General features: G+C 46.9%; 2 protein-coding genes across 2 annotated transcripts; both read left to right on the top strand.

Moving 5' to 3' along the window:
- Positions 1 to 1,435: 1,435 nt before the first annotated feature.
- Positions 1,436 to 21,323, top strand: LOC129589528 (serine/threonine-protein kinase fray2-like). The gene is made up of 2 exons (XM_055484320.1): positions 1,436 to 1,756; positions 19,350 to 21,323. The coding sequence occupies exon 2, from the start codon at positions 19,350 to 19,352 to the stop codon at positions 20,325 to 20,327; it is 978 nt and encodes a 325-aa protein (XP_055340295.1). The 5' UTR covers positions 1,436 to 1,756; the 3' UTR covers positions 20,328 to 21,323.
- LOC129589494 (uncharacterized) lies at positions 8,545 to 18,105 on the top strand. The gene is made up of 7 exons (XM_055484270.1): positions 8,545 to 8,796; positions 11,584 to 12,174; positions 14,199 to 14,201; positions 14,281 to 14,717; positions 14,765 to 14,921; positions 16,393 to 17,079; positions 17,746 to 18,105. Exons 1-7 carry the CDS (start codon positions 8,545 to 8,547, stop codon positions 18,103 to 18,105), a joined length of 2,487 nt encoding a protein of 828 aa, XP_055340245.1.
- Positions 21,324 to 21,864: the final 541 nt, after the last annotated feature.

Here is a 21,864-nt window from a genome sequence, read left to right as displayed (position 1 = left end):
AAACAAGAGGTCATCCAGCTTCTCAGACTTTAACTGATTTCGGCGGTCATCCATGACCAAACCAGCTAAACTGAACAATCGTTCACAAGAAATACTGGTTGCATAACCGGCAGAATGCGGTTCGCCAGAGCGGACAAGTCAGGTGTACCTTTATTCGTGTTTACATCGCGACATAACAGTCATGACTTATATCACTACCGCCGGCACTGCATAATCAAGAATTTAAAAAAAAACTACCAAAATCACTATAATCAACAACTTTATTCTTTTGCGCGGTTAGGTTCCTGAAACGGCAACCGCATTGCCTTTTACAAAGACAAGGCTAATGCGCTATTTTAAAAAAGCCGTGGATCTGCCAGTCATTCTGCTTTTGCCAGATCTCTCCTTAATTTTATGTCCAAAAAAGATGACCTCTGTCTGCCTCGCTGAGCGTTCTAAGGGCTTCCACAGCAAAAGGGCAACCCATCAATAATATTTAATAGTACTGAATTATGCCGACGTCTCCTCCAATTTCTGCGTCAACGGTCGATCGTGAAAATCTTTTTGAAGAACATAAAACATGCCCTAACGACGAGACATCAGCCAATTAAGTCACCAGACAACAGTGATGTTCCATTACTATAAGAAGAGCAATGGCTACCTAGAATTAAGGGCTTCCACAATCTTGACCTTGTATGGATTGCGCGGCTACCCGGATGAACAGCGCCGCAGTGCGGATTCCGATACAGTGTCATAAGCAGAATCCTGGCGATGTGATGCTTAATCAATTATAAAACGTGGGTAGAACATCACCATTCCGTGTTGATTTTAGTTTCACTCGGTTAGGAATTTACTGTATTTCGCAGTTTACCGTAGTGTGAGCGGGGGTTCACTAGCGTTCACACTCGTGACGCTACTCGCCATGGATTACGTGTCTGTGTTGTGTCTCGCCTCTGATTGGCTTGAGTTGTGTTAGTGGGCGCGGCATAGCACGTGCCGCACAGTGATGCACACTGTAGAATTGGCTCTACGATTTTACGATCGAGCTGCGCCGATCATTGTTGATTTTCTGTGCTGCAGAATTGTCAATATTAAAAAGTTAGCAAGTAGCGGTGCGACGTTTTGTGTTTCCGCATAGCTCGCAATCCAGATCGCCTTGCTCGCTCCACAGGATCTATCCCGTTTAGGTCTCTGTCTCTGGATCCATTCTGGATCTAGCTTTAGATGGTAGCAGAGCCGACAGCGGTTCTGATTTGAGTTGATTTGATTTGTGCCAGGCATATTTGGCCTGTTATTTGACGTGTGATCCGCGACCAGCAAGGCGCAGGTCAGTGTGACAGCAAAGCGCAACACCACAAGCGGTGCAAGCTCCCCATCTGACGCGGATTACCAGCTTTGGCTTTCGGTACAGTGTCTTCAGCGAAGACCTGTGCTGTATCCTCAGCTGGGAAAGAGTTCAAGAGTTCAGTCGTCGGTGTTCCTCGGTGTAGAGTCTTCAGCGAAGACCTACACTGGTGTCACCGATACTCGGCAAGGCTTCAGCGAAGCCTAAGCCGTGGGCCACAAGCGGCGAAGCGCCAAAAGGGGCGCACGGGAAAAGATTAGATCAGACTCCTCCAAACTGGAGTAGAGCATTACTACTGTTGCTACGGCACAGCCGGCACAGTAGCAGACTAATAGCGCGAGGCACGCTACGGAACAGCGGCGACGCGGGAACGGAAGTGGAGAAGAATTGGATCATCTGGATCATTTCCCCGCGGAACGGACGGTGAAACAGGTAGAAAAACCGTTATTAATTACGGCATTGGCTAGTTGATAAAATTGGCAATTTCTATTGGTCCGTTCTGAGCTGAGCATAGACGTAGGCGGAGTTTTGCGCACGGTGCGAATGTCTGGCCGTTGACCGTGACGTCAGGCAGATATAAATTTTAAACGGAGAAACGTGATTGGGCGGTTATATGAGCTGCGATTGGCTGAAATTTGAACTGAATAATTTGAGCTAGCGGACCAATGAGAACGAAGTAAACAACGTAAATGGGGATTTTCCGTTGAACTTGAGCTGTAATGGGAAATTTGAATTGAGACGCGATATTTGAAAGGGAAAGTGACCTTTAACTAAAATTGAGTTGGAACTTGAAATTGAGTTGGAAAGTGACCTTTGACTTGAATTGAGCTGGAAAGTGACCTTTTAAGTTTAGACGATTGGGAAAGTGACCTTTACCAAAAAGTTGGAAGTGAGCAGTTTGACTGTTTTGAATGACCTTTAAGATTTAAAAGTGACCAACAGTGACCTTTAGAAATTGAATTGGTAGTACAGCGATATCATCACCTGTAGAATTTCATTCGTAAACGTGTTCTGAACTGTAAAAACGCTCTCGAAAGTTTTGTCCGAAAAGTGACCTTTAGGGCAAATCTCTCGAAGTTTTTATCGAAAAAGTGACCTTTAAACGGAACTTAGCCGAAATTTTTCAATCGGAAAGTGACCTTTAATAAGGACTTTGAAAAATCTCGAAGTACGGGGTGACCTTTAGGACAGTTGATTAAAGAGCAGGTGACGAAAGAAAACAAAGAGTTGAAGGAAGATAACGGAAAGGTCACTGAAGAGAACAAAGAACTGAAAGCAACCGCCAAGACACTTGCCGAACAGGGCTTGAGGTGGGAGCATGAGGCACACCTCCTGGACACAAAGGTCACAGCACTTGAACTGAAAGACAAAGAGTGCAACAAATGGTTCATCAGAAGACACAAGAGATCATCAAACTCAACACGGAGTTGATCGATATGACCCAAACGGTAATGACAGGGGAGGATGAGCTCACCCAGACGAAGAATCAGCTGAAGGCAGCAGCCGAGGAATATACGAAACTAAAAAGAGATGTGACCCAGTTGGTGGAACACATAAAAAAAGTGGAGAATGACACTGAAAAGGTCATCCAGGAGAAAACGTTCCAACTCCACCAGCACATGCTAAAGGTCAACGAGGAAAACCAGAGTCTGAGAACCGAGAAGGAGGAATCCCAGTTGAAAATCAGACGCCTCGAAGACGAGAATAAGGCGCTCAATATGTCCAATAAGCATAAAGATGAACATCTCCTGCAATATGGAGTTCGAACGGCAACGGTGGAGTCACCCCCGCCCAGTTATAGTAAGGCACATGAAACGGGCAAAAGCTTCAACTTTGAAATGCCGCTGCGAACTGGCACCGGTAAAGGAAGCATTAAAACGGAACGAAATGGCGAAAAGGTCAACGAGGATAAAGAGCAGCTGTCGGAAGGTTACCCGCATATGAGTCGAGGTGACCCCTCACAGTTCCCTCCGCACATCGAAACGTACGTCTTTGTCAACGAAGGACGACGAGACGAACAATCCAGTCGGCAGGAGCGCCCAAGGAAGTCCCGCTACGCAAAGGAGAGGCGAAACACAAACGATGACGAAAGTAACGAAGAAGAAGAAGACCCGAGAGGAGGCTTTGCATTAGCGAAAGCACTCAACTCTATGGCCCGGAAAACGCCACTCGTGACCTTTGATGGCAGTCGCGACACAGTGAATGGCTGGACAAGGCTGGTAAAAGACACTCAACGAACCTACCAACTTACCGATGACCAGATTATGATTGAGATAGCCAGCGCAGTGAAAGGTCCTGCTAAAACCTGGTTTGAAAGCGAAAAGATATCGCATCAGAAGACGGGATCGAATATTCAGTAACAGAATGGATGGACAAATTTAAAGATGAATACGGTGATCGAGATGAAGAAGTCTTAGGCTTACGTGAGGCCTATGCAAGAAAATTCGAACTGGGGAAAGAATCACTCGACCAGTATTACCAGGCAATGATGCGGTTCAAAGCAAAACGGATCATTACGGAAAAACAAGCAGTGGGCTTCTTGATCGAAGGATGTAGAGTGGATAATGAACTCTACAAGGCATTGCGTACACAAAAGTGTAGAACGCCAACCGATGTAAAGGACTTTTTCCGACATTGGGCAACGGGAGAAGATAAATATAAGGCGCCTAAAGGTCAACGCAACCAAGATTATGCGACAATCCGGTCCGGCCAAGTTGAAAATGTGCCGCAACAAAGGATGGCGGCTGTACCAGTTCAACAGCCGGTTGAATACCGCGCAGAGACTCGGATCAGAGAGGTCACAGAAAAAGTGACCTTTATCGACAGTCAGACGGGACACCCAATATCGTACGCAATGGTTGCGGCGATACAAGCGGCGGCTCGAGTGAGACCGGCACCTCAGAATGTGGCTCCATCGGTACCACAGAACGTGGCCCCCTTGAATGTGGGGTTACCACAACAAGGAGTGGGCAACGGAAACTTCGGCGGAAACGGATATGGAAATGTAAACTGGAATGGAGGTCAAGGAAACTTCCAGAATCAAAACCAAGGACAAGGCAACTTCCAGCCAAACAGAGGAAATCAGAACTATCAGCAGAATCAAGGGTCACGAACGGAGTTTAAGTTTCAGATGATTGATGGATGGGTGGCGAACAATGCGCAGATGTGCCAATACTGTATGTATGGCAATCACCAGATGCAAGGATGCAAGTTCGCGAACACACCACCAGAACAGAACCCGAATCTGTTCGCCTTCAGAGAGTGGCAACGGCTACGTAATTCGGGCGGCTTACGACAAGCAGTGGCAAACGGATATGACTTAATCGCCCAATGGTATCAGCAGAAAGCCAACTTTCAAAATCAAAATGGAAACGGAAATTGTGGAAATGGAAATGGAAATGGTGGCCAAGGCGGTGGCAATCGTGGCGGCTACCGCGGCAGCTTCAGAGGAAGAAACAGAGGCTTTGGCCGCGGAAACTGGAACGGTGGTAACCGAGGCGGCGGAAATGGAGGTGGCCAAGGAAACTACCAACAGGGTGGTGGCCAATACAATAACGGCGGCGGCGGACAGAATGCGAATCCGGCAAATGATATTGGACAACAACAGGGAAATGTGCAAGGCGCTCAACAAGGAGGTGCGCCGGTCCAGGAAAAGGGCAAGATCAGTAGGCGCCGGTGAGCCTACTGATCGACCCGACCCGAAACCACCGGATAAACGGGGAATGGAAAGGTCACTGCAGAATGGTATTGCAGTGAACGTGAAGAGTGCAACGGCTATATGGATGCCGCCACAGCAAAGCGAAACGGCTAAATGGATGTCGTCATTGCAAAAAGAAATCGAAACGGCTATAAGGATGCCGTCAGAGCAGCAAAACGAACTGGTTATCGGGAAACCAGTACAAGTGAATAAAAGGTCACCGCAGAATGGTACTGCGAGTGGAAACGCGCAACGGGACCAAAAGTCACCGCAGAATTGTACTGCGAGTGGGAATCGTCGTGACGGTAGCGCGACACTGCAAAAAGTGCAGCAAAATGAAAGGTCACCGTACTGCAGCGAAGAAGTGCTAGCGCAACGACGCGCACAACGAAACGCGAAGATTCAACAGGCGCTGTTGAACCAGAAGAAGCCCCAGACTGACACTGCACAAGAAGAAAATGAGCAACACGCAAAATTCCAAAAATACTTGGCGGGAAACGGAGAGATAAAGCCAAAGTTCTGGGATTACTCAGAGGATGAAGATGAGACGTTGATAAGGCAAAAATGGATGGAGCAGAATATCACTGCTAACAGAAGAGATGAAAGGTCACCTTCCGTGGGAAAAATCCAAGCGAGGGATCAAGGAGCGCGTGCGAACGCTAAAGGTCACGGTGAAAGCGCCGTGTTAAAAGGTCAAGAAACAGACTTGACACTGCGAACAGCGCAGCAGAAGAATAGCGGACCGGCACAGCAGAACTCCGATGAATCACTGGTGGATGCAGTAACGCTGCAACGGAAGGAAATATGGCAAAAAGTAGCCTACAGACCGGATGGGAATCACGGGATGTGGATACCCGTGACACCAAAAGCGAAACAGAAAGCGGGAATGTCTTAAGAAGATTACTGGGACATGCGAGAATTGCGAACGCAACATGAGAGAAAACGACTGGAAGAATTGGTTACCGGGAAAGAAGTTAAAAGGTCACCGAACTTTGCTCCAGTATTCAACGCAACTGAATACAAGAATGCACAAGCTGACCTGAATAACTCGCGAAATGCACCACCGAAAGATAAACCGTCGAATTATGGGGAAAAAGTTCCCATACAAAAGCTGTCAAGCGGCGGATTTGTCATAAAGCGCAATGAAAGGTCACAGGACTTAGCGCAAAACGAACAGAAAGGAGGGTCAAATGAAATGGCGCAAATGCAAAAGAGTAGCGCAGCCGAAAGGTCACGGGACTTATCACAAGCACTGCAAAAGGATGCCAGTGACAAGTCACCAGCCCGAACATACGGGATGTCTTCGCAAATCGACCCGACGAAAACGAACAATGAAGTGTCTGCAAAGGTGATTGAATGGATGACCGAAAAGGGATATGATATGATAACATATGAAAGGTCACCAAATGAGATGAAAGATAGCGAAGCAGATGAATTGAAGCAAGCTGACCAAATAACAAGTGAAGTCGTTGAGAAGCTGCGAGATAAACGAAATGAAAACCGCAAAGAGGAACTGATCCATGAGACGATAAACGAAGTGACTAAAGGTCACGTGGATAGCACAAAAGCAAATCCGCAAGTGCAGAACGTTGAAAAGGTCACCAGTGGTAAAATGGCTGCAGAGAAGCAAGCAGATAAGAAGAAGCCGCAAAAATTCTACGACATTCGAACTAACGTCCCACACAGGATTGATAAGCTAAGCGAAATACTGAAAGGTCACAGCACTCCGGCGAAAGGGCAAGTGCTTCCCGATATGGATCCGGGACCAGTATCGCTAATCCCTGTGAAATGCAAGATTCACACACTAAAGATTCAAAACGGAAAACTGCCCAAGAGAATTGAAGCGTACACTAACGAAGTGAAAGTGGGAGATATAAACGTAAACGCAATGCTGGACACCGGTGCTGAGACGTCGCTGATCAGCAAACCGTTTTGCGAGAAGAACGGACTTCACATGCTCCCATTGCCACCAGACAGACTGGTGAAGATAAATGGAATTAGCGGAACGTCAGGATTCCTGGTGACGCACTACTGTGTAGCACCAGTGACCTTAAGAAAAAAGACTAGTGAACATTCCTTCTACGTCCGACCGAAGTGTGATGATGTACAGGTGTTACTGGGATTCGACTTCTTAGAGAAGAAGTTCGTACTGATGGACAATGAAGGGGAAGAAGAAAAAGAAGATGACCCCAAACCAGTCGCCAAAGTCCAAGTCGGAAAGGTCACCGAACTTAAGCAGACGGGAAATACTCAAACGGCTAATAAAACGCTAATCCCAGTACCAGAGGCACCGGGAAAGGAGCAGAAAAAGGTGGTACAAAAAGAATTGTCGATATTTGAGCAGTTGAAATTGATCCAACAGGAGATTGAAAATACATTAAACCGGACACTGCTGACACAAAAGGAAAGAGAAAAGGTCATCCCAGTACCAGAGGCACCGGGAGTGACAAGAGTGCAGCAGAACGTGACAAAAGCGCAGCAGGAAGAAATTATCCCAGTACCAGAGGCACTGGAAACGAAAAATGAAAATGGAAATATCGAAAAAGTTATCCCAGTACCAGAGGCACTGGGAACGAAAGATGAAAGGTCACCAGTTGAGAAGTTGGCGTCAGAGCCGGATCCGAAAAACGTCAGCAAGACCTTTTTCGAACCACGATCGGCTACCGAAAATGAAACCGAAGAAAAAGATTTGCAGAGAGTACCAGAGCGTACCCCGAACTTTCTCGAACCTCGATCTGCTACCGTAAATGACGAAAGGTCACCAATACTTAAAGAGATAGCTGCCACAGAGAAAGAAGCGACAGCTGCAGCAAAACAATCGCTCGTGCCTGGAATGGAGTGGGCAAAGCCTATCCCAGTACCAGAGGCACTGGGAATAAAGACAGCCAAAGTGGGAAAGGATAAAAAGAGTGAAAGGTTACGGATATTGAACCGAATAGCTGAAGAAGAGCAGATGTTCGCGAACGAAATCCGCAACAAAGCGCTTGAACAATTGAGAGGTCATCAACTGAACAAAGAGTCAGAGATCATTGACATATCCCCCGACAAAGCGAGTGTAACAGAAATCGGACATGAGCAAAAAATCACAACACAAGAGAAGGAGGTGGCTAACCCACAAACGAACCGAAGGATATTAACTCCAGAAGAACGAATGGGGAGTTGCGGACACGGTTACTATGAGGATCCGTGTAGAGTGCAACCACAATGGGAATGCACTGAATGTTGTCAAAACGCCTCCCAAGATGACCTTTCGGAATGGCCGAGATGTAACGCTGCATTGGCAGACCTTAAAGGTCATGTCCAAAAAGAACTGAAAAGCATCATGCGGACAAATGAAATGTGGAAACCACACATCGAACGGTATCATTGGAATAGATATCGGACTTGGTTGTCATGTGTGAAAAATTTCATTACGGGGAGAGGAAAATGGCTGAACCATTGGCAGCAACGTGTGGAAAATGGAATCCAAGATCCCTTTGACCCAGTAAAAACGGAGAGGAAACTTGAAAGAGAGATAGACTCAATGAACGAAGAAGTACAGCTATGGGAAGAAGCGAGAATAGAACTGTTCTGGGACTTCCGCGTCAATCACATGTACAAAGGTCAAGGGAAAACAATTATATTCCCAACAGGACTTGCCATACCGGTATACGAATCAGTGGTGGTGTTCTGCAAAGCACTGAAAGAAAATGACTGGGACATATTCGAAAAATACTGGACAAAATTTGAAGAAGAAATCCCCAAATTTGATGTAAAAGAGATGAAGGAATTGCAGGTAACCCGGAAAAGAAGGTTACCGGGATTGATGGAAAAGAAAAAGGTGACCTTTGCACCAGATCCAGATGGAGTGGACTACCCAGAACGAGGCGGTGACACGTGGTGCATGTATGAAACGATCCCGAGTGACGATTGGGTCACCGAAGAGCTGATGGCAAATTGTGTCTTCGTTGGTCCCAAACGACCTAAGGGTTATGAAGCGGTCCAACAGGATGAAGTTGATAAAGAGACTGTAAAGGAAGCAGAGAAGGAAACAGCTAAAGAGACAGCTGAAGGGGGATCGAACGAAGCAGAAGAAAGTCCAAAAACGGCCTTCGACATTGCACAGATGTTAACGGACAGAGAAGAAATGTGGAGAAAGTTTAAAGAGGAAGTTGAAAGGATATCGAATGAACAGCAAAACCCAGTAACTGAGGCAAAAAACGGGGAAAGGTCACTCGATAACGGTGAGGAAGGTCCGCCGGTCGAGTTGACCGAAAAGCCATTAATGAGTCTTGAAGGAATCGATGAACTGGAAAAGTCAAAATCGGAAGAAGAAAGGTCAAACTCTGATCAGACAGAAAGGTCTTCAACAAGAGTACGGGTAGCAAGGAGCCATCCGAGAATCGCCGCACGAAATGGGCGAAAGGCAAAGGAAGCGGATAAACCTCTGCTCAAAAATTCGAAAGTAAAAAAACTTGGCGATTCGCGAGAAAACGAAAGTGACCTTTTACCAGAAGACGAAGGAGTTGATGAGCGTCCACTCGAAAAGGCTGACAAAGGTCAAGCCGCTGCACAAGAATACGAGAGCAGCGATTCGGACTCGGAATGGACGAGCTCAAGCGATAACTCAACGACTTCAGAAGATTCGGGAGTAAGTGACCTTTCAGAGCAGGAAGACTTATTGGACCTGGATGAAGATGATGAAGTGGACGAAGAAAAAGAAAAAGAGATAAAAGTCAGAAGACTGAAAATAGAGAAAGCAAGGCTTTCGAAAGATGTGATTAAAGTTTACAGTGACCAACGAATCAAATTGAAGCCGTCAAACTGCACACGGGTAAAGGTCAAGATGGGAAAATATGCACCGGCTCAAAACAAGTTGATGTTCACACCGGTCCCACAAATTGAAACTGATGTGCAACCGTTGGCAGGAGTGACGGACCATAGAGGAAAATATTTCGAAATCGTCATTGCGAATCACAGTAGCAAATACCAAATCGTGAAGAAAAATCAACTTCTTGGCTACGTGGAGCCGTATGAACATATGGGAAATGTAAAGGTCGACGCTGGGACAGTAAAGAACGTACTCGAAGACCCAGAGGTGGATGACACGACGAAAGCAGAATTGACAAAGATAATTGGAAATTTGAAACTAGGACCTGACCTAACTGAGGAACAAAAGAACGACGTGTATAACGCGTTCTGGGAATTCTGGAAGGTCTTACCAACATCAAAGAAACCGTATGGAGACGTGAAAGGAGTCACTCACGTAATTGATACGGGAGATGCGAAACCAGTTAAATGTAACCCGGCCAGAACGAGTTGGACAGGCCGCGAGTTTATAACGAAGCATATAGAAGAGATGTTGGCACAAGATGTGATCGAACCGTCAGACGCCGAGTGGAGCTTTCCAGTCGTGCTGGCAGTAAAGAAAAATGGCGACGGAACAATGGGAACAAGATTTTGTGTCAACTACATCATGCTGAATAAGTTAACGAGAAAGAACAATTATCCGTTACCGAATCCGGACGAGTTGCTTGATGCGTGTGCAGGCAATAAATACTACGGAAAAATGGACCTGCAAAGCGGATTCTGGCAGATCCCAATGGATCCAGCGTCAATCAACAAGACGACCTTTGTAACGCAAGATGGAATGTATCGATTTAAAAGAATGCCATTTGGAGTCTGCAACGGACCAGCAACATTCCAATTGTGCATGAATAAAGTACTGTCGAAAGCAAAAAGAAAAGGTTGCGTTTTCGGGTACATTGATGACGTTATTTTCGCCGGAAAAACTTGGGCGATCTTCATGCAGAATTTGAAAAATGTATTGATGAGCCTAGTCGAAGCAGGATTCACGATTAAACCGACGAAATGTGAATTTGGAATGAGACAAATGGGATTTCTGGGTCATATACTCAGTGAAGATGGAATCAGAATGAATCCGGAAAAGGTCACCGCAGTATCCGAATTCAAACGACCTCAAACTGAACGACAATTAAGGTCATTCCTTGGACTGGCGAATTATTACCGCAAGTTCATAATGGGATATGCACAAAAGACTTGCCATTTGTACGAACTGTTGAGACAAGATAAACAAGTGAAGAAGGACTGGACAAAGGTGCACGAAGAGGAATTCAACAGTCTGAAACAACTGTTATGCGAAGGTCCAGTATTGGCGAAATTTGACCCGGCAAAGCCGACCGTTATTGAATGTGACGCGAGTAAAGAGGGAATCGGAGCGGTATTATCTCAAGATGGCCACCCGATCGCATATGCGAGTCGCGTCCTACACGGAGCAGAAAGAAATTACGGTGTAACGGAATGGGAATGTCTGGCAGTGGTCTTCGCTGTCAGAAAGTTCAAGCCATTCATCGACTATGCAGAATTCACCGTAAGAACGGATCACCAGGCGCTGACCAACTTACTAAGGTCAGAGACGAATAAAGTGGGAATGAACCCGCGTTTGACGAGATGGGCAATGGCCTTACAAGGTCATCAGTTCAAAATTGAATATAAACCGGGAAAGTATTGCGACAATGCGGACGCGTTGTCAAGAGCACCAATCGGAGGTCCAACGTGTCAGGAAGAGGATTTTGACGAGATCCCGAACTTCGAGGATTACAAGAAGGAATTTGATACAAAAGAACCAGCAATTGAAATTGGACAGTTATTCCTGCAGATGGTGGAACAGAGGGAAAAACGGCTAAAGGTCACCTCAGCTACGGCGAATGAGTCGGCTGAAACAGAAGCCAAAGTGAACCGAGTAAAAAGCTGGTTGCCCACGGTTAGCGACTTAAAGGTCACGGGACTTGATGCGGAATCTAAAAAGCAGAATGAAAAGGTCACGGGACTTGACGAAGCAAAGGAGAATAAAGATGACCTTTGGGAAACGGACAAATTGACACAGGCGTTGAATGAATGCCCGATTAAGTTGCTGAGATTCCCAAAACAGACGAAGAAGAGATACAAGCCGTTACCGCGGTGTAAGGTTATTAAGGACTGGAACGAACTAAGTACGGCAACAGTTCGTATCGTTAACCTACAAGGCGACGAGGAAGACGAAGACGATTCGAACTTGCAGTTGCGGAATAAACAGTTGAAAGATCCCCATCTGGCGATGATAATAGATGAACTGGAACATCTACCAGACGCTGAGACGAGATCAAAATTTGAGGTGCATTACCAGTTGTGGAATGGCATATTATACCGAGTAAAGGATAAAAATGGGAAACTTGAAAGGTCATATGTGGTACCGTTGTCAATGCGAAGAGCGATAATCCACGCATTGCACGACGAGAAGGCGGCAGGACATTTGGGATTCGAAAAGACACTGTCAGCAATAAGACTCCGATATTGTTGGGATAGAATGAGTACCGATGTAAAGAATTACATATTAGCATGTCAAGGATGTCAGTTCCGTAAAACGTCAAGAAAATGCCCACCTGGAAAACTGCAAGAGATTAAAGTGGGACATCCGTTCTTCCGAGTTTACGCGGATCTGAAAGGACCGTTGTTACCAACGAAGAAACGAGGATACAAGTATATCGCGGTGTTTATCGATCAATTGACGAAATACGTAATCGCTGTACCGATGAAAACGGCAACGGCTAAAGAATTTGCGAAAGTGTTCGTGAAGCACGTGATACTGGTACACGGAACACCGCACATCCTACACACGGATCGCGGACGGCACTTTACAGCTGAAGTACTGACAAAGGTCACCAATGTGTTTAAGATCAAACACACATTCGGAACGGCGTATCATCCAGAAGGTCAAGGCCAAGTTGAAAGACAGATGCAGACGGTTGCAGATGGCTTGGCGCAATACTTGAAAGCGGGAAACGAAAGAAAGTTCAACAAGTACCTCCCATACGTCATTTCGGCGATGAACAGAGTTGTACACGCCACGACCGGATATTCAGCATATTACATGTTGCACGGCAGAGAAATGACAATGCCGGAGGATGTGGTCACAAAAACGAACATCCCAGACGATTATGGGACCCCAGATGAATGGGTGGAGACCATGAAAAAGAATTTGACCTTTGCCGAAGAAGTGGCGAGATGCAACATCAAAGACGCTTACGAAAAAAATGCGGAAATTTACAATAAGAAGAAGTCGGACCCGAATTTCAAAGTAGGCGACTTGGTACTCATACGTCTCCCGAAGGATACGAAACCAGGGAAGAAGGAAAACCAGTCCGACTTTAAAGCAAAATATGATAAAGTGTGGAAAATTCTTAGCTTTCCGCGAGCAAACGAAGCAGAGGTTATCGAACAGAACCCAAAGAAGGAAGCGGACTTAAAGGTCGTCTCAATCGACCGCCTGAAATTATGGCACCCACCATTGCCAGACGAAAAGTTGGAAGGCGATCCTCAAAAAGAGATTGAATCAGAGCGAAGTCCACAAAATGATTTGAATTCCCAACGCAAATCATCTTTCGAACCACCTCCACTACCCGAAAAGGAAAAGTCGGAAGAAGATAAACTCAGTGAAGCCGAGCATGCCCCGAAAAATGTTACCAGTCAATTTTTCGAACCACGTTCTCTGCTACCTGACACAGGTGGAGACAAAACCAAAAAAGAAGAGAGGGAGACCGAGGAAAGAGGATAAAGATTTCGAAACAGCAGTTACAATTAAGTTGAACACAGAAGCTGGAAACTTGGCAGAAAGGTCACCAGTGACAGGAACTGGTAATGGAGTAGCCGAACGCGCTTCGCAAAAAGAACTTGAACCAAACCAAGATCCTTTTTTCGAACCACACACTGCTACCGGAGACAAGGATGACCTTATGAAACAGCAGACAGCCGCCGAGATATCAGAGCGCGATCCGAATTTTTTCGAACCACGCACTGCTAGCGGCAATGAGAACGACCTCATAAGAAAGAGAAAAGAGGAGATAGAAGCGGTCAAATCAAAAGCTAAACAATTAGGCCGTGATATAGCGAAAGCAATCGATGAGCGAAAGGTTAAACAGAAGAAGAAGAAACTAACTCCCACAGAATTGCTGACCCAGAAAGGCGAAGTGGAAGATGCGGCCGACAAAGAACTCCTTGATCGGATAACTAAAGGACACAAAGACAAATAACCCACATAAACATGAATAAGGGGTTCACTTCACTAAAAATAGGAGTTGGGAAGGTGTAAAAAGGACATCACCGTTATGAGAGCTAATCAATATTGTTTCATTGTTACAGAAGGTAAGCTCAGTTAATGGATAGATTGGAACGACAGAATTCAGAGAATTCTAATTCGGAAAGTATTGGAAATCCATTAAAGACATCGACCCCAAAGAGAATGGAAGGTGAATATGGATATGATACTTCATATGGCGAAGGGTCGACATCGTCAACCGGAACGGCACAGAACGAACCAGGCCAAGGAGCTTACTACGGCGGCCCGAGGTATTATGCGTATCACGATCCGGGACAGCCGACGAATTATCAAGACACGGTTAGCTGGGTGCACCACGGCTCACTTGCCGGAACCCAGTATTCGGGCCAATCAACGAATGCCCCTTACCAACCGCATCCGGGATCGTATACTGATGGGACCACCGCAAGTGATAACGGGACCGGCAAGAATGTTGATGCCGCCACCGCAACAGACTACACCGAGTCGGTTTATGGGATATGGAGGATTTGGCGGAATGTTAGCGACTCCAGTGCAGCCACAAAGGGCGTCGCCGATTTTGCCACCCTTCCCGGAAATAGGAGGTTTGTCACTATCGGACATTGAAGCACCTCGTTTAAGAACGCCACAGCACTTGGGAGCGCAACGACCTCATCGGAACTCGCCACAAAAAGGAGGGAGGCGAGGAGGAAATCGGTTTGATTCGCCACGACCGCGAGGCGTACTACCGTCGCTGGGCCCAAACTTGGAGCAGGTCGGACCAGATGGTCTACGGACAACGCCCCCAGGTGAACCAACCGTACATGATTATTCACCGAAACTTCCACTGGACATGAAAGAAGACGACGCGCGATTGAACGTGATCGTGGACAACGAAGACAAATTGACAGCGGCGGATACAGCGGCCATCCAGGATTTTAACCGTATGTGTCGGGATCTTTATAGAATTCATATGCGAGTCGAGGATGAACATGCATTCTATGGAAGATTAATGAGTCTGGACGCGATCATTGAAGCAGTTCATATCGCGATGAAGGAGAAAACTAAAAGCATTGAAGTTAAACGTAAAGAGTTAGCGATCAGAATCGCCTCGATGAAACAGTACCATCCGGCCTTAACCAACAGAAAATAGCCACCGATGATTGAGAAGATACAGATATTCCTTAAGACGATTCCTAAAGAAAGGGGACCCTCGACAAGCAGTGCGGCGGGGCCATCACGGGCATTAGTTGAAGCACCGGTAGAGGAGATGTCGGACAGTGCTCTCCTGGAAACAAAGAGAAGGATTGAGACAGAATTAACTGAACGAGCAGAAAGGTGGAAAAAGAGTAAGGTCACCGACGACCAGTCCAAAAGAAAGTGACAAGAAAGAGCAGCGGACGAAAAAGGTCACGACGAGTAAAGCACCAATCCCAGTGGGTAGAAAGAGTGCACTACCCACGCCGTCGGATCCAGAAGCCGCTTCAATTCGATTTCCGAAGTGCAGAACTTTTACGGTCAAATACACTGAAACTGACCATAACGAACGAAAGGTCACCGCTCGGATAGTCGATAAAAGAACGAATAAGGAGATCGATTCGTACAATCCTCTAGCGGATAAATCAGTTAAAACTGAGATTGGGGAAAGGTCAAAGACAGAAGTCAATGAGGCGTTACAGTTTATTCCTCCGGAGGAACGTCATAATCCGAGAGTCCTCATTCAGATGATGAAGCACGTGGTGTCCAAAGTTGCGGTCGAAGAAAACGCGTGGATCCGTGTTAAAGTGGGCACAAATGGCATATACATACACAGTGGATGGGAAATTGCTGACGAAAGAGAGAATTCGGCCAAAATCGACAGCAGACCCAGATCCGAATAAGCGAACATTGGACGATTATGAGTCGACCCTGAAATATACCGATGGAACGTGCAGAAAAGTGACACTGACACTCCACTTCGGCGATGGGACAACGGATTGTTTAACCGCAGTAATCGTCGACCCGATCACAGGAGATCCGATTCCATACGCTCCATGGGACGTGTCAGAAGAGAGCGCCGAGCACGCCAATCGGGCAGCACTAGAACAACTGTGGAACTTGATCCCAGTAAGTGAACGTCAAGATCCTTTAGTTCGAGCGAACACGCTGATCAGCATGATGCGACATCGAGCGGAGATAGACGAAGCCCATTTCCGACTCACAAGAAAAATGGAAAACGGAGCGCATAAGACGGTATTCTATGACGCGAAGAAAAACCCTCTGTGGGAGATTGTTACACAGGGGCAGACTAAAGAAACGTCACATTTGGAAATTCAGGCCCAACACCCGGCACAAGAAAGTGGAGCCAGAGAGATGGCAGAGACCTCCGTAGCCGAAGTGGCAGGAACAGAGAGTACCAGGAGACCATCGAAACAGGACGAATCAGAAGAGGAGGAAGCTAACGACGATTCGGCAGAGGAACCGACCGATGAAGATGACGACATGGCCGAGGAAGATAATCAGCCTCCAAAAGTGGTCGTTAAACCGAGGAAAACGGCTAAACTGGATGAAGCCATGAACCGTGAGAGGGCCAAGAAAGGTGACTTCCTAAAGAAACGAAAGGAAGATGAAGATACGAAGAAAAAGAGCGGTGATGAAAGCGAGAGCACACACACCGGGAAAAAGAAGGAAGAAAGGAAGAAGAAAGACGATCCGCCCTCTCATGACGTTGAAATATTGGAAGAATCAGTCGGCGACATTGAACAAAGGTCATCAACACCTATAATCCCAAAGAAATTCGTCATTGAATCGGCTACATCGAAGTCAAAGGTCACCGAGCCTGAGCCGTCAACATCCAAAGGAAAGGTCATAGCTGTGAAACAGATTGTTCCAGTTGTTATCTCGGCATCCACTACGAAAGAGCGCAGAGAGAAAGGGACGCGTGAGAAGGCGAAACGGGAGACGTCCCGCGAATCAGGATCATCGGAAGTAAGCCTCCCAAGTACTTCGACGGTTAGTACAAGGTCACACACGGACCCGAAAACGACCAGATCAAGAACCGCGGAGCCAAGAAGCCTAGCGGAGGCTCTTGAAAAAGGGAAAAAAGCAAAGAGCGAACCCGCAAAACCGAAAAAGAAAGGGAAGGAGGCCAGGAAAATCGATGTATTGGCGATGGCCAATTACATCGAACCGGACGGAGAAAGTGAACTCGATTACTCGGGAGATGAAGCGGAATTTGAAGATCCAGACAGCGATAATTTGACCACGATTGACGAGATCATCGATGCGTTCAACGGAGCTGAGAAGAATTTCACAAGAATACGAACGACATCAGTAACATCGAAATTTAGAACGGGCTTAAAGAAATACTTGAGAAAGGAAATGCACCGTAGCTTCACCAAACAGAAGTTCGATGTGGTATTGGAATACGCTCGGAATGCGGGAAAACTTTTCCAGAAACATCCGAATTTTGCGTACAAGGCTAAATTATTTAGACCGTCAAGCTCGGATAAGGCGCTGACGACTCCAAATGAAGATACCTCAATGCGAGTAGAAAGGGCAGTCGCGGGAATGACAAGCCCGTTGGGGTCAACGAGTCACCGGATCAGCCGAAACATTAATGCCGTGTGGAATGACGGAAAAGGATTGATAAAGGAAATCGACACGGCCACTGAACGCGTGTTGCCCAGGATGATAAAACAGAACATCCTTTCCACAACAAACGCACACAAAGGATATCCGATCCGATACACGAGAGTAGGCCTGATACCGCCAGAAAAACAAGCCCACTGTAATATGTCCGACAGTCAGGAGATGGATAAGGTACCATCGAGTGGAGATCCGACAACTCCCATACTGAATCGGATCGAACAATTAACAGCTGAAGAAGAAGCCGCCCAGGCTTCCTCTAAGAAAGCGACGAAAAAGAAAGGACCGATGGACGTGGAATCGGAAGAGAGTGATGATGACACCTCTGCCCCAATGCCTTTGGAACCGGCATCTCGGAACCGGTGACAGAAAAGCCTAAAGGTCAAGAGACACCTGGAACTGCGACGGAAGAAACTCAACCGAAAGGTCATGGGACTTCAGAAAAAGGGGAGAAAGAAAAGGTCACGCTCCCAATGGACAAGGCAGCGGCAGAAGCAGAAGGTGCATCTGCGCGACAGGTGTACCAGAAATCAATGTTCGCACCATTGAAGGAGGCTTTTGAGAAAGAGCGGTCGAAGTCAGCAGGTGAAGCGGGAGGCCACGAGACTTTGCCACAGAAAGAGAAAACCGATGAACCGAAATCCGCTCAGTCATCATCTAGTTCGTTGGCAAAGTTGAGGATCGATGAAACAGAGACAACTGACCCAACGGACTCAGCAATATCCACCCAGAAAACGTAATCTAGCACCATAAAAACAAAAGAGCCGACAGATTACACGCTAGGTGCACCGTTGGATGTGACTAACCGGACATGGAGCGAAGTCCAAGCGGCGCTTCAGAACATTAGAGAAGGCGAAATGCTCGGCCCAGACCTGTCGCTGAAAATTCGAACGGGAGGTCATCACTCAGTAGGACCAAACGAGTCCTGAAACGAGCATATAAGGAAGGGAAACTGGGATGTAAATACGACAAAGACAACAAGATCATCTACTACCTTCCGAAACAGGGCCAGGATCGCACGCCCAGACTGAAAATGGAGCTAGAGGCCTGGAAGATAGCCATCACAGATGTGGCTTTGGACGCCATCGGCGGTACCAATGGAGCGTCATGGAATGACCTTTCGAACTTCATGGCCGTCCATTATGAATTGGGAGAATTGAATATTGAGAACGATAAAGAATGGATCAAGAATGCCGTTGAAGCATTGATTACAGATGAAGTGCTTCATATTAACCAGGATGGCCGAGTTGACTTCAAGCCGTATAAACCGCCGGCAAAGGAGTCTGAATGAATGGGACGGGTGTAATGTGCAGCGAGTAATGAACCCTGCACATTACAGAAAAGCATAAAATAGTTAAAAACGAATGGGAAAAGTTTTACGACTAATAGAAAAGGTCACAGTAGTCAGAAAGTGCAATATAGATGATAACGTGAGAAAGGTCACCACGTTATCGCGATAGAGAGGGATACAGGAGCTAGGAAAGTCTCAGCTCAGTAACGGAACAGGCGTAAAAATGATAAAAAAGCCTTGATAATGGATAAGAATGGAAACGGTTTACGCGGAACGGTTACTATGACGGATTGTTTTGATTGCAAATATAAACGGAAAGATGGCACAGAAAGGTCAAGCAAATCGACGAAGTCAGGGAACACTTCCAACGGACGTCGATCAGTCTACGGGCTATAACCCAAGGTGTCCGGACTGCTTACGCAACAACAGAAAGGTCGATAAGAAGTTCCCGTGCTACACATGTGTTCACAAGTTGGGGGACCCACACATCGTTTCACTCGTGGGACTTATGGAAGCTAAACGGGGGAACATGGATGTTTTTCGAAACCTCATTAGCGCGAGGAATTACGGCAGCATCCCAGTAGAAGAGCGAATGCTACTAGAGGATCGTTACCGTGAAGCGATCCGGAATAACGAAAGTGGCTGGGATGAGACTTTGGAGCCGTTGAAATGTTCACAAACAGACGCATACCGTAAGAAATTTGAGGAGGATCAGGAGAAGATGCGGCGGCAACAGTTGGAGGATGAACTCCGGGCGAAGATCAATGCGGCGAATCAAAAGGCGAGCGAACAGGCCGCACGAGAGGCGCTGCCCAATCCGTCGAGTTCAACCGTACCTACAGCCAGCCTCAACGAAGACGAAGCACAGCTGATACGCCAGTCGCTTATCATTCAAATTGACACGCTGACGAGTGATCGGGCTGCCATGCAACAGGACTTATTCGATGCGCTGTTACGCGAAAAGCTGAGACTACAGAAGGGTTTCGCTCCAGCACCATACATAAAGAAGGCAGTTGAAGAACGTATGGAGGAGCTGCGTAAATCCCGTCAGAACGAGAGCAATGTCCTACAGGCGCTCAGAGGATTCAGACGAGATGATGGGTTTACACGACCTCGTTCGCCTCCGCATAGAGAAAGGTCATGCGGACATTCACGGGAACATGAACAAACTTCTGAAAGACGAACCGAAAGGTCACGTGAACACTCCCGGGAAAGGACACGGGATTACCGCAGCGAAAGGTCACGCGAACGTTCTCATGACAGATTACCGTGGCGGAAGAGGATGGGTGCGTCATAGCAACGAGATAACGGAAACGAGTATCCAACGGAAAATAGATACGGCAAAGATCTTGGCAGCGACCAGAGAACGCGACGAACGACGGTGTACGGAGACTTACCGTACGGAACCTGAAAAGAAAGGTCATCAGGTCCCGATGGAAGTTGGATTCCGTAATCGCAATGTCAGAATGTTAACACCCGAAAGGTCATGGGACAAAAGACGCGAACACACGCGGAATCGAACGCCAGACCCACAGGATAAACGATGGCAGGAAAGAGCCAGGTATTATGCGGGTTTCGAATCTGGCACAAGTAAAAGGTCATCGAGCGCAGAACGGGAAGATTCACCTCCAAAGTATCAAAGAATGGAGTCAACGGTCCACGTGGTGGACCCAATTATTAGCGCTGCTCAGGACGATGACCCGATGGAAGGAGCCAGTTCAGTCGCAGAAGCGTTCCAAGCAAATGTGACGCACCGACGAAACGTAATTCTGGACAGCGACCTTCAACCGGCTACACCGGCGAGTAATGAACCGCCGCAGTCGGAATCAGGAGAACGAAGCGCACAAGAAGGTCAGCGCGAACCGGATGAACGTCGCGAAGTTGATCGACGAGCGACTTCCAGATTCAATAATCGACACCCCGACATAATCGACATGGAATACGATATGAGGGACACAGATGAACAAAAGACGGAAATTTGCCGATACATGGGAATTGAAGATGATTCGGCGGACGCGAATAAGATTCATACAATTCTCAATCAGTTGCGTCAATTTTTATTCGATTCAGGCTATGCGAAAGAAATTAAAGAGGGGGTGGAACAAGGAATTTTCCGTCCGTTATACATTCCCCGCGATTCAGTAAGGGACTGTTATCTCCCTATTCGACGGAACGGACTACATAGCCTACTGGATCTGAGTTTACTGGATGTACCACTGGACACGATTCTATTACAGAGACTATCCCGAATGACAAGAATATGTGGCTCAGTTCGTGTTACGACATGTGAATCCAGCCTTCAAGTTGCTTGCAGCAAGAGCATCGATAGGATTACAAGTAAATCCTAGAGACCATGCCGCAAGAAGGATGGGGCAGAAGGTCTTCGCTGCGAGATTGGCACATTACAAGACACAGAATCAGTTGGTATCTAATACCATGAAGGACGACATCCCACCGCTCTTTCGACCTCATGTGGCGAAACTGGGCGAACCCATGGAACATGTCGGGATGGCCCACACGGCTCGCAAGGCGTTGAAAAAGTTTCAAAATACGCATGGAAAAGGGCAACCTTACACAGCGCCATGCTTCCCAAGTTGAAGAGAGAATCAATCGGATTAAAAACACCATGGGGAGCGACTATGTTGAACCAGTGGACGGAGTTGATGTCTACATAACGGAATTTCTGGTGAACAAAGGCGGCCGACGCCCAGAACGTGCTCCTAACCAGATAGGACGACGCGGCCTAAGGAACCAGCAACTCCGCGATAATCTCGCTGACGTGCAACGGCGATTGGCGGATGACCCTAATAACCGGAGACTCCGGTTGGAGGAAA

This window comes from Paramacrobiotus metropolitanus, unplaced genomic scaffold, assembly GCF_019649055.1.
Source record: "Paramacrobiotus metropolitanus isolate TYO unplaced genomic scaffold, Prichtersi_v1.0 Parri_scaffold0000035, whole genome shotgun sequence".
Classification (NCBI taxonomy): Eukaryota; Metazoa; Tardigrada; class Eutardigrada; order Parachela; family Macrobiotidae; genus Paramacrobiotus; species Paramacrobiotus metropolitanus.
This window is presented reverse-complemented; position numbering and strand designations above follow the sequence as displayed.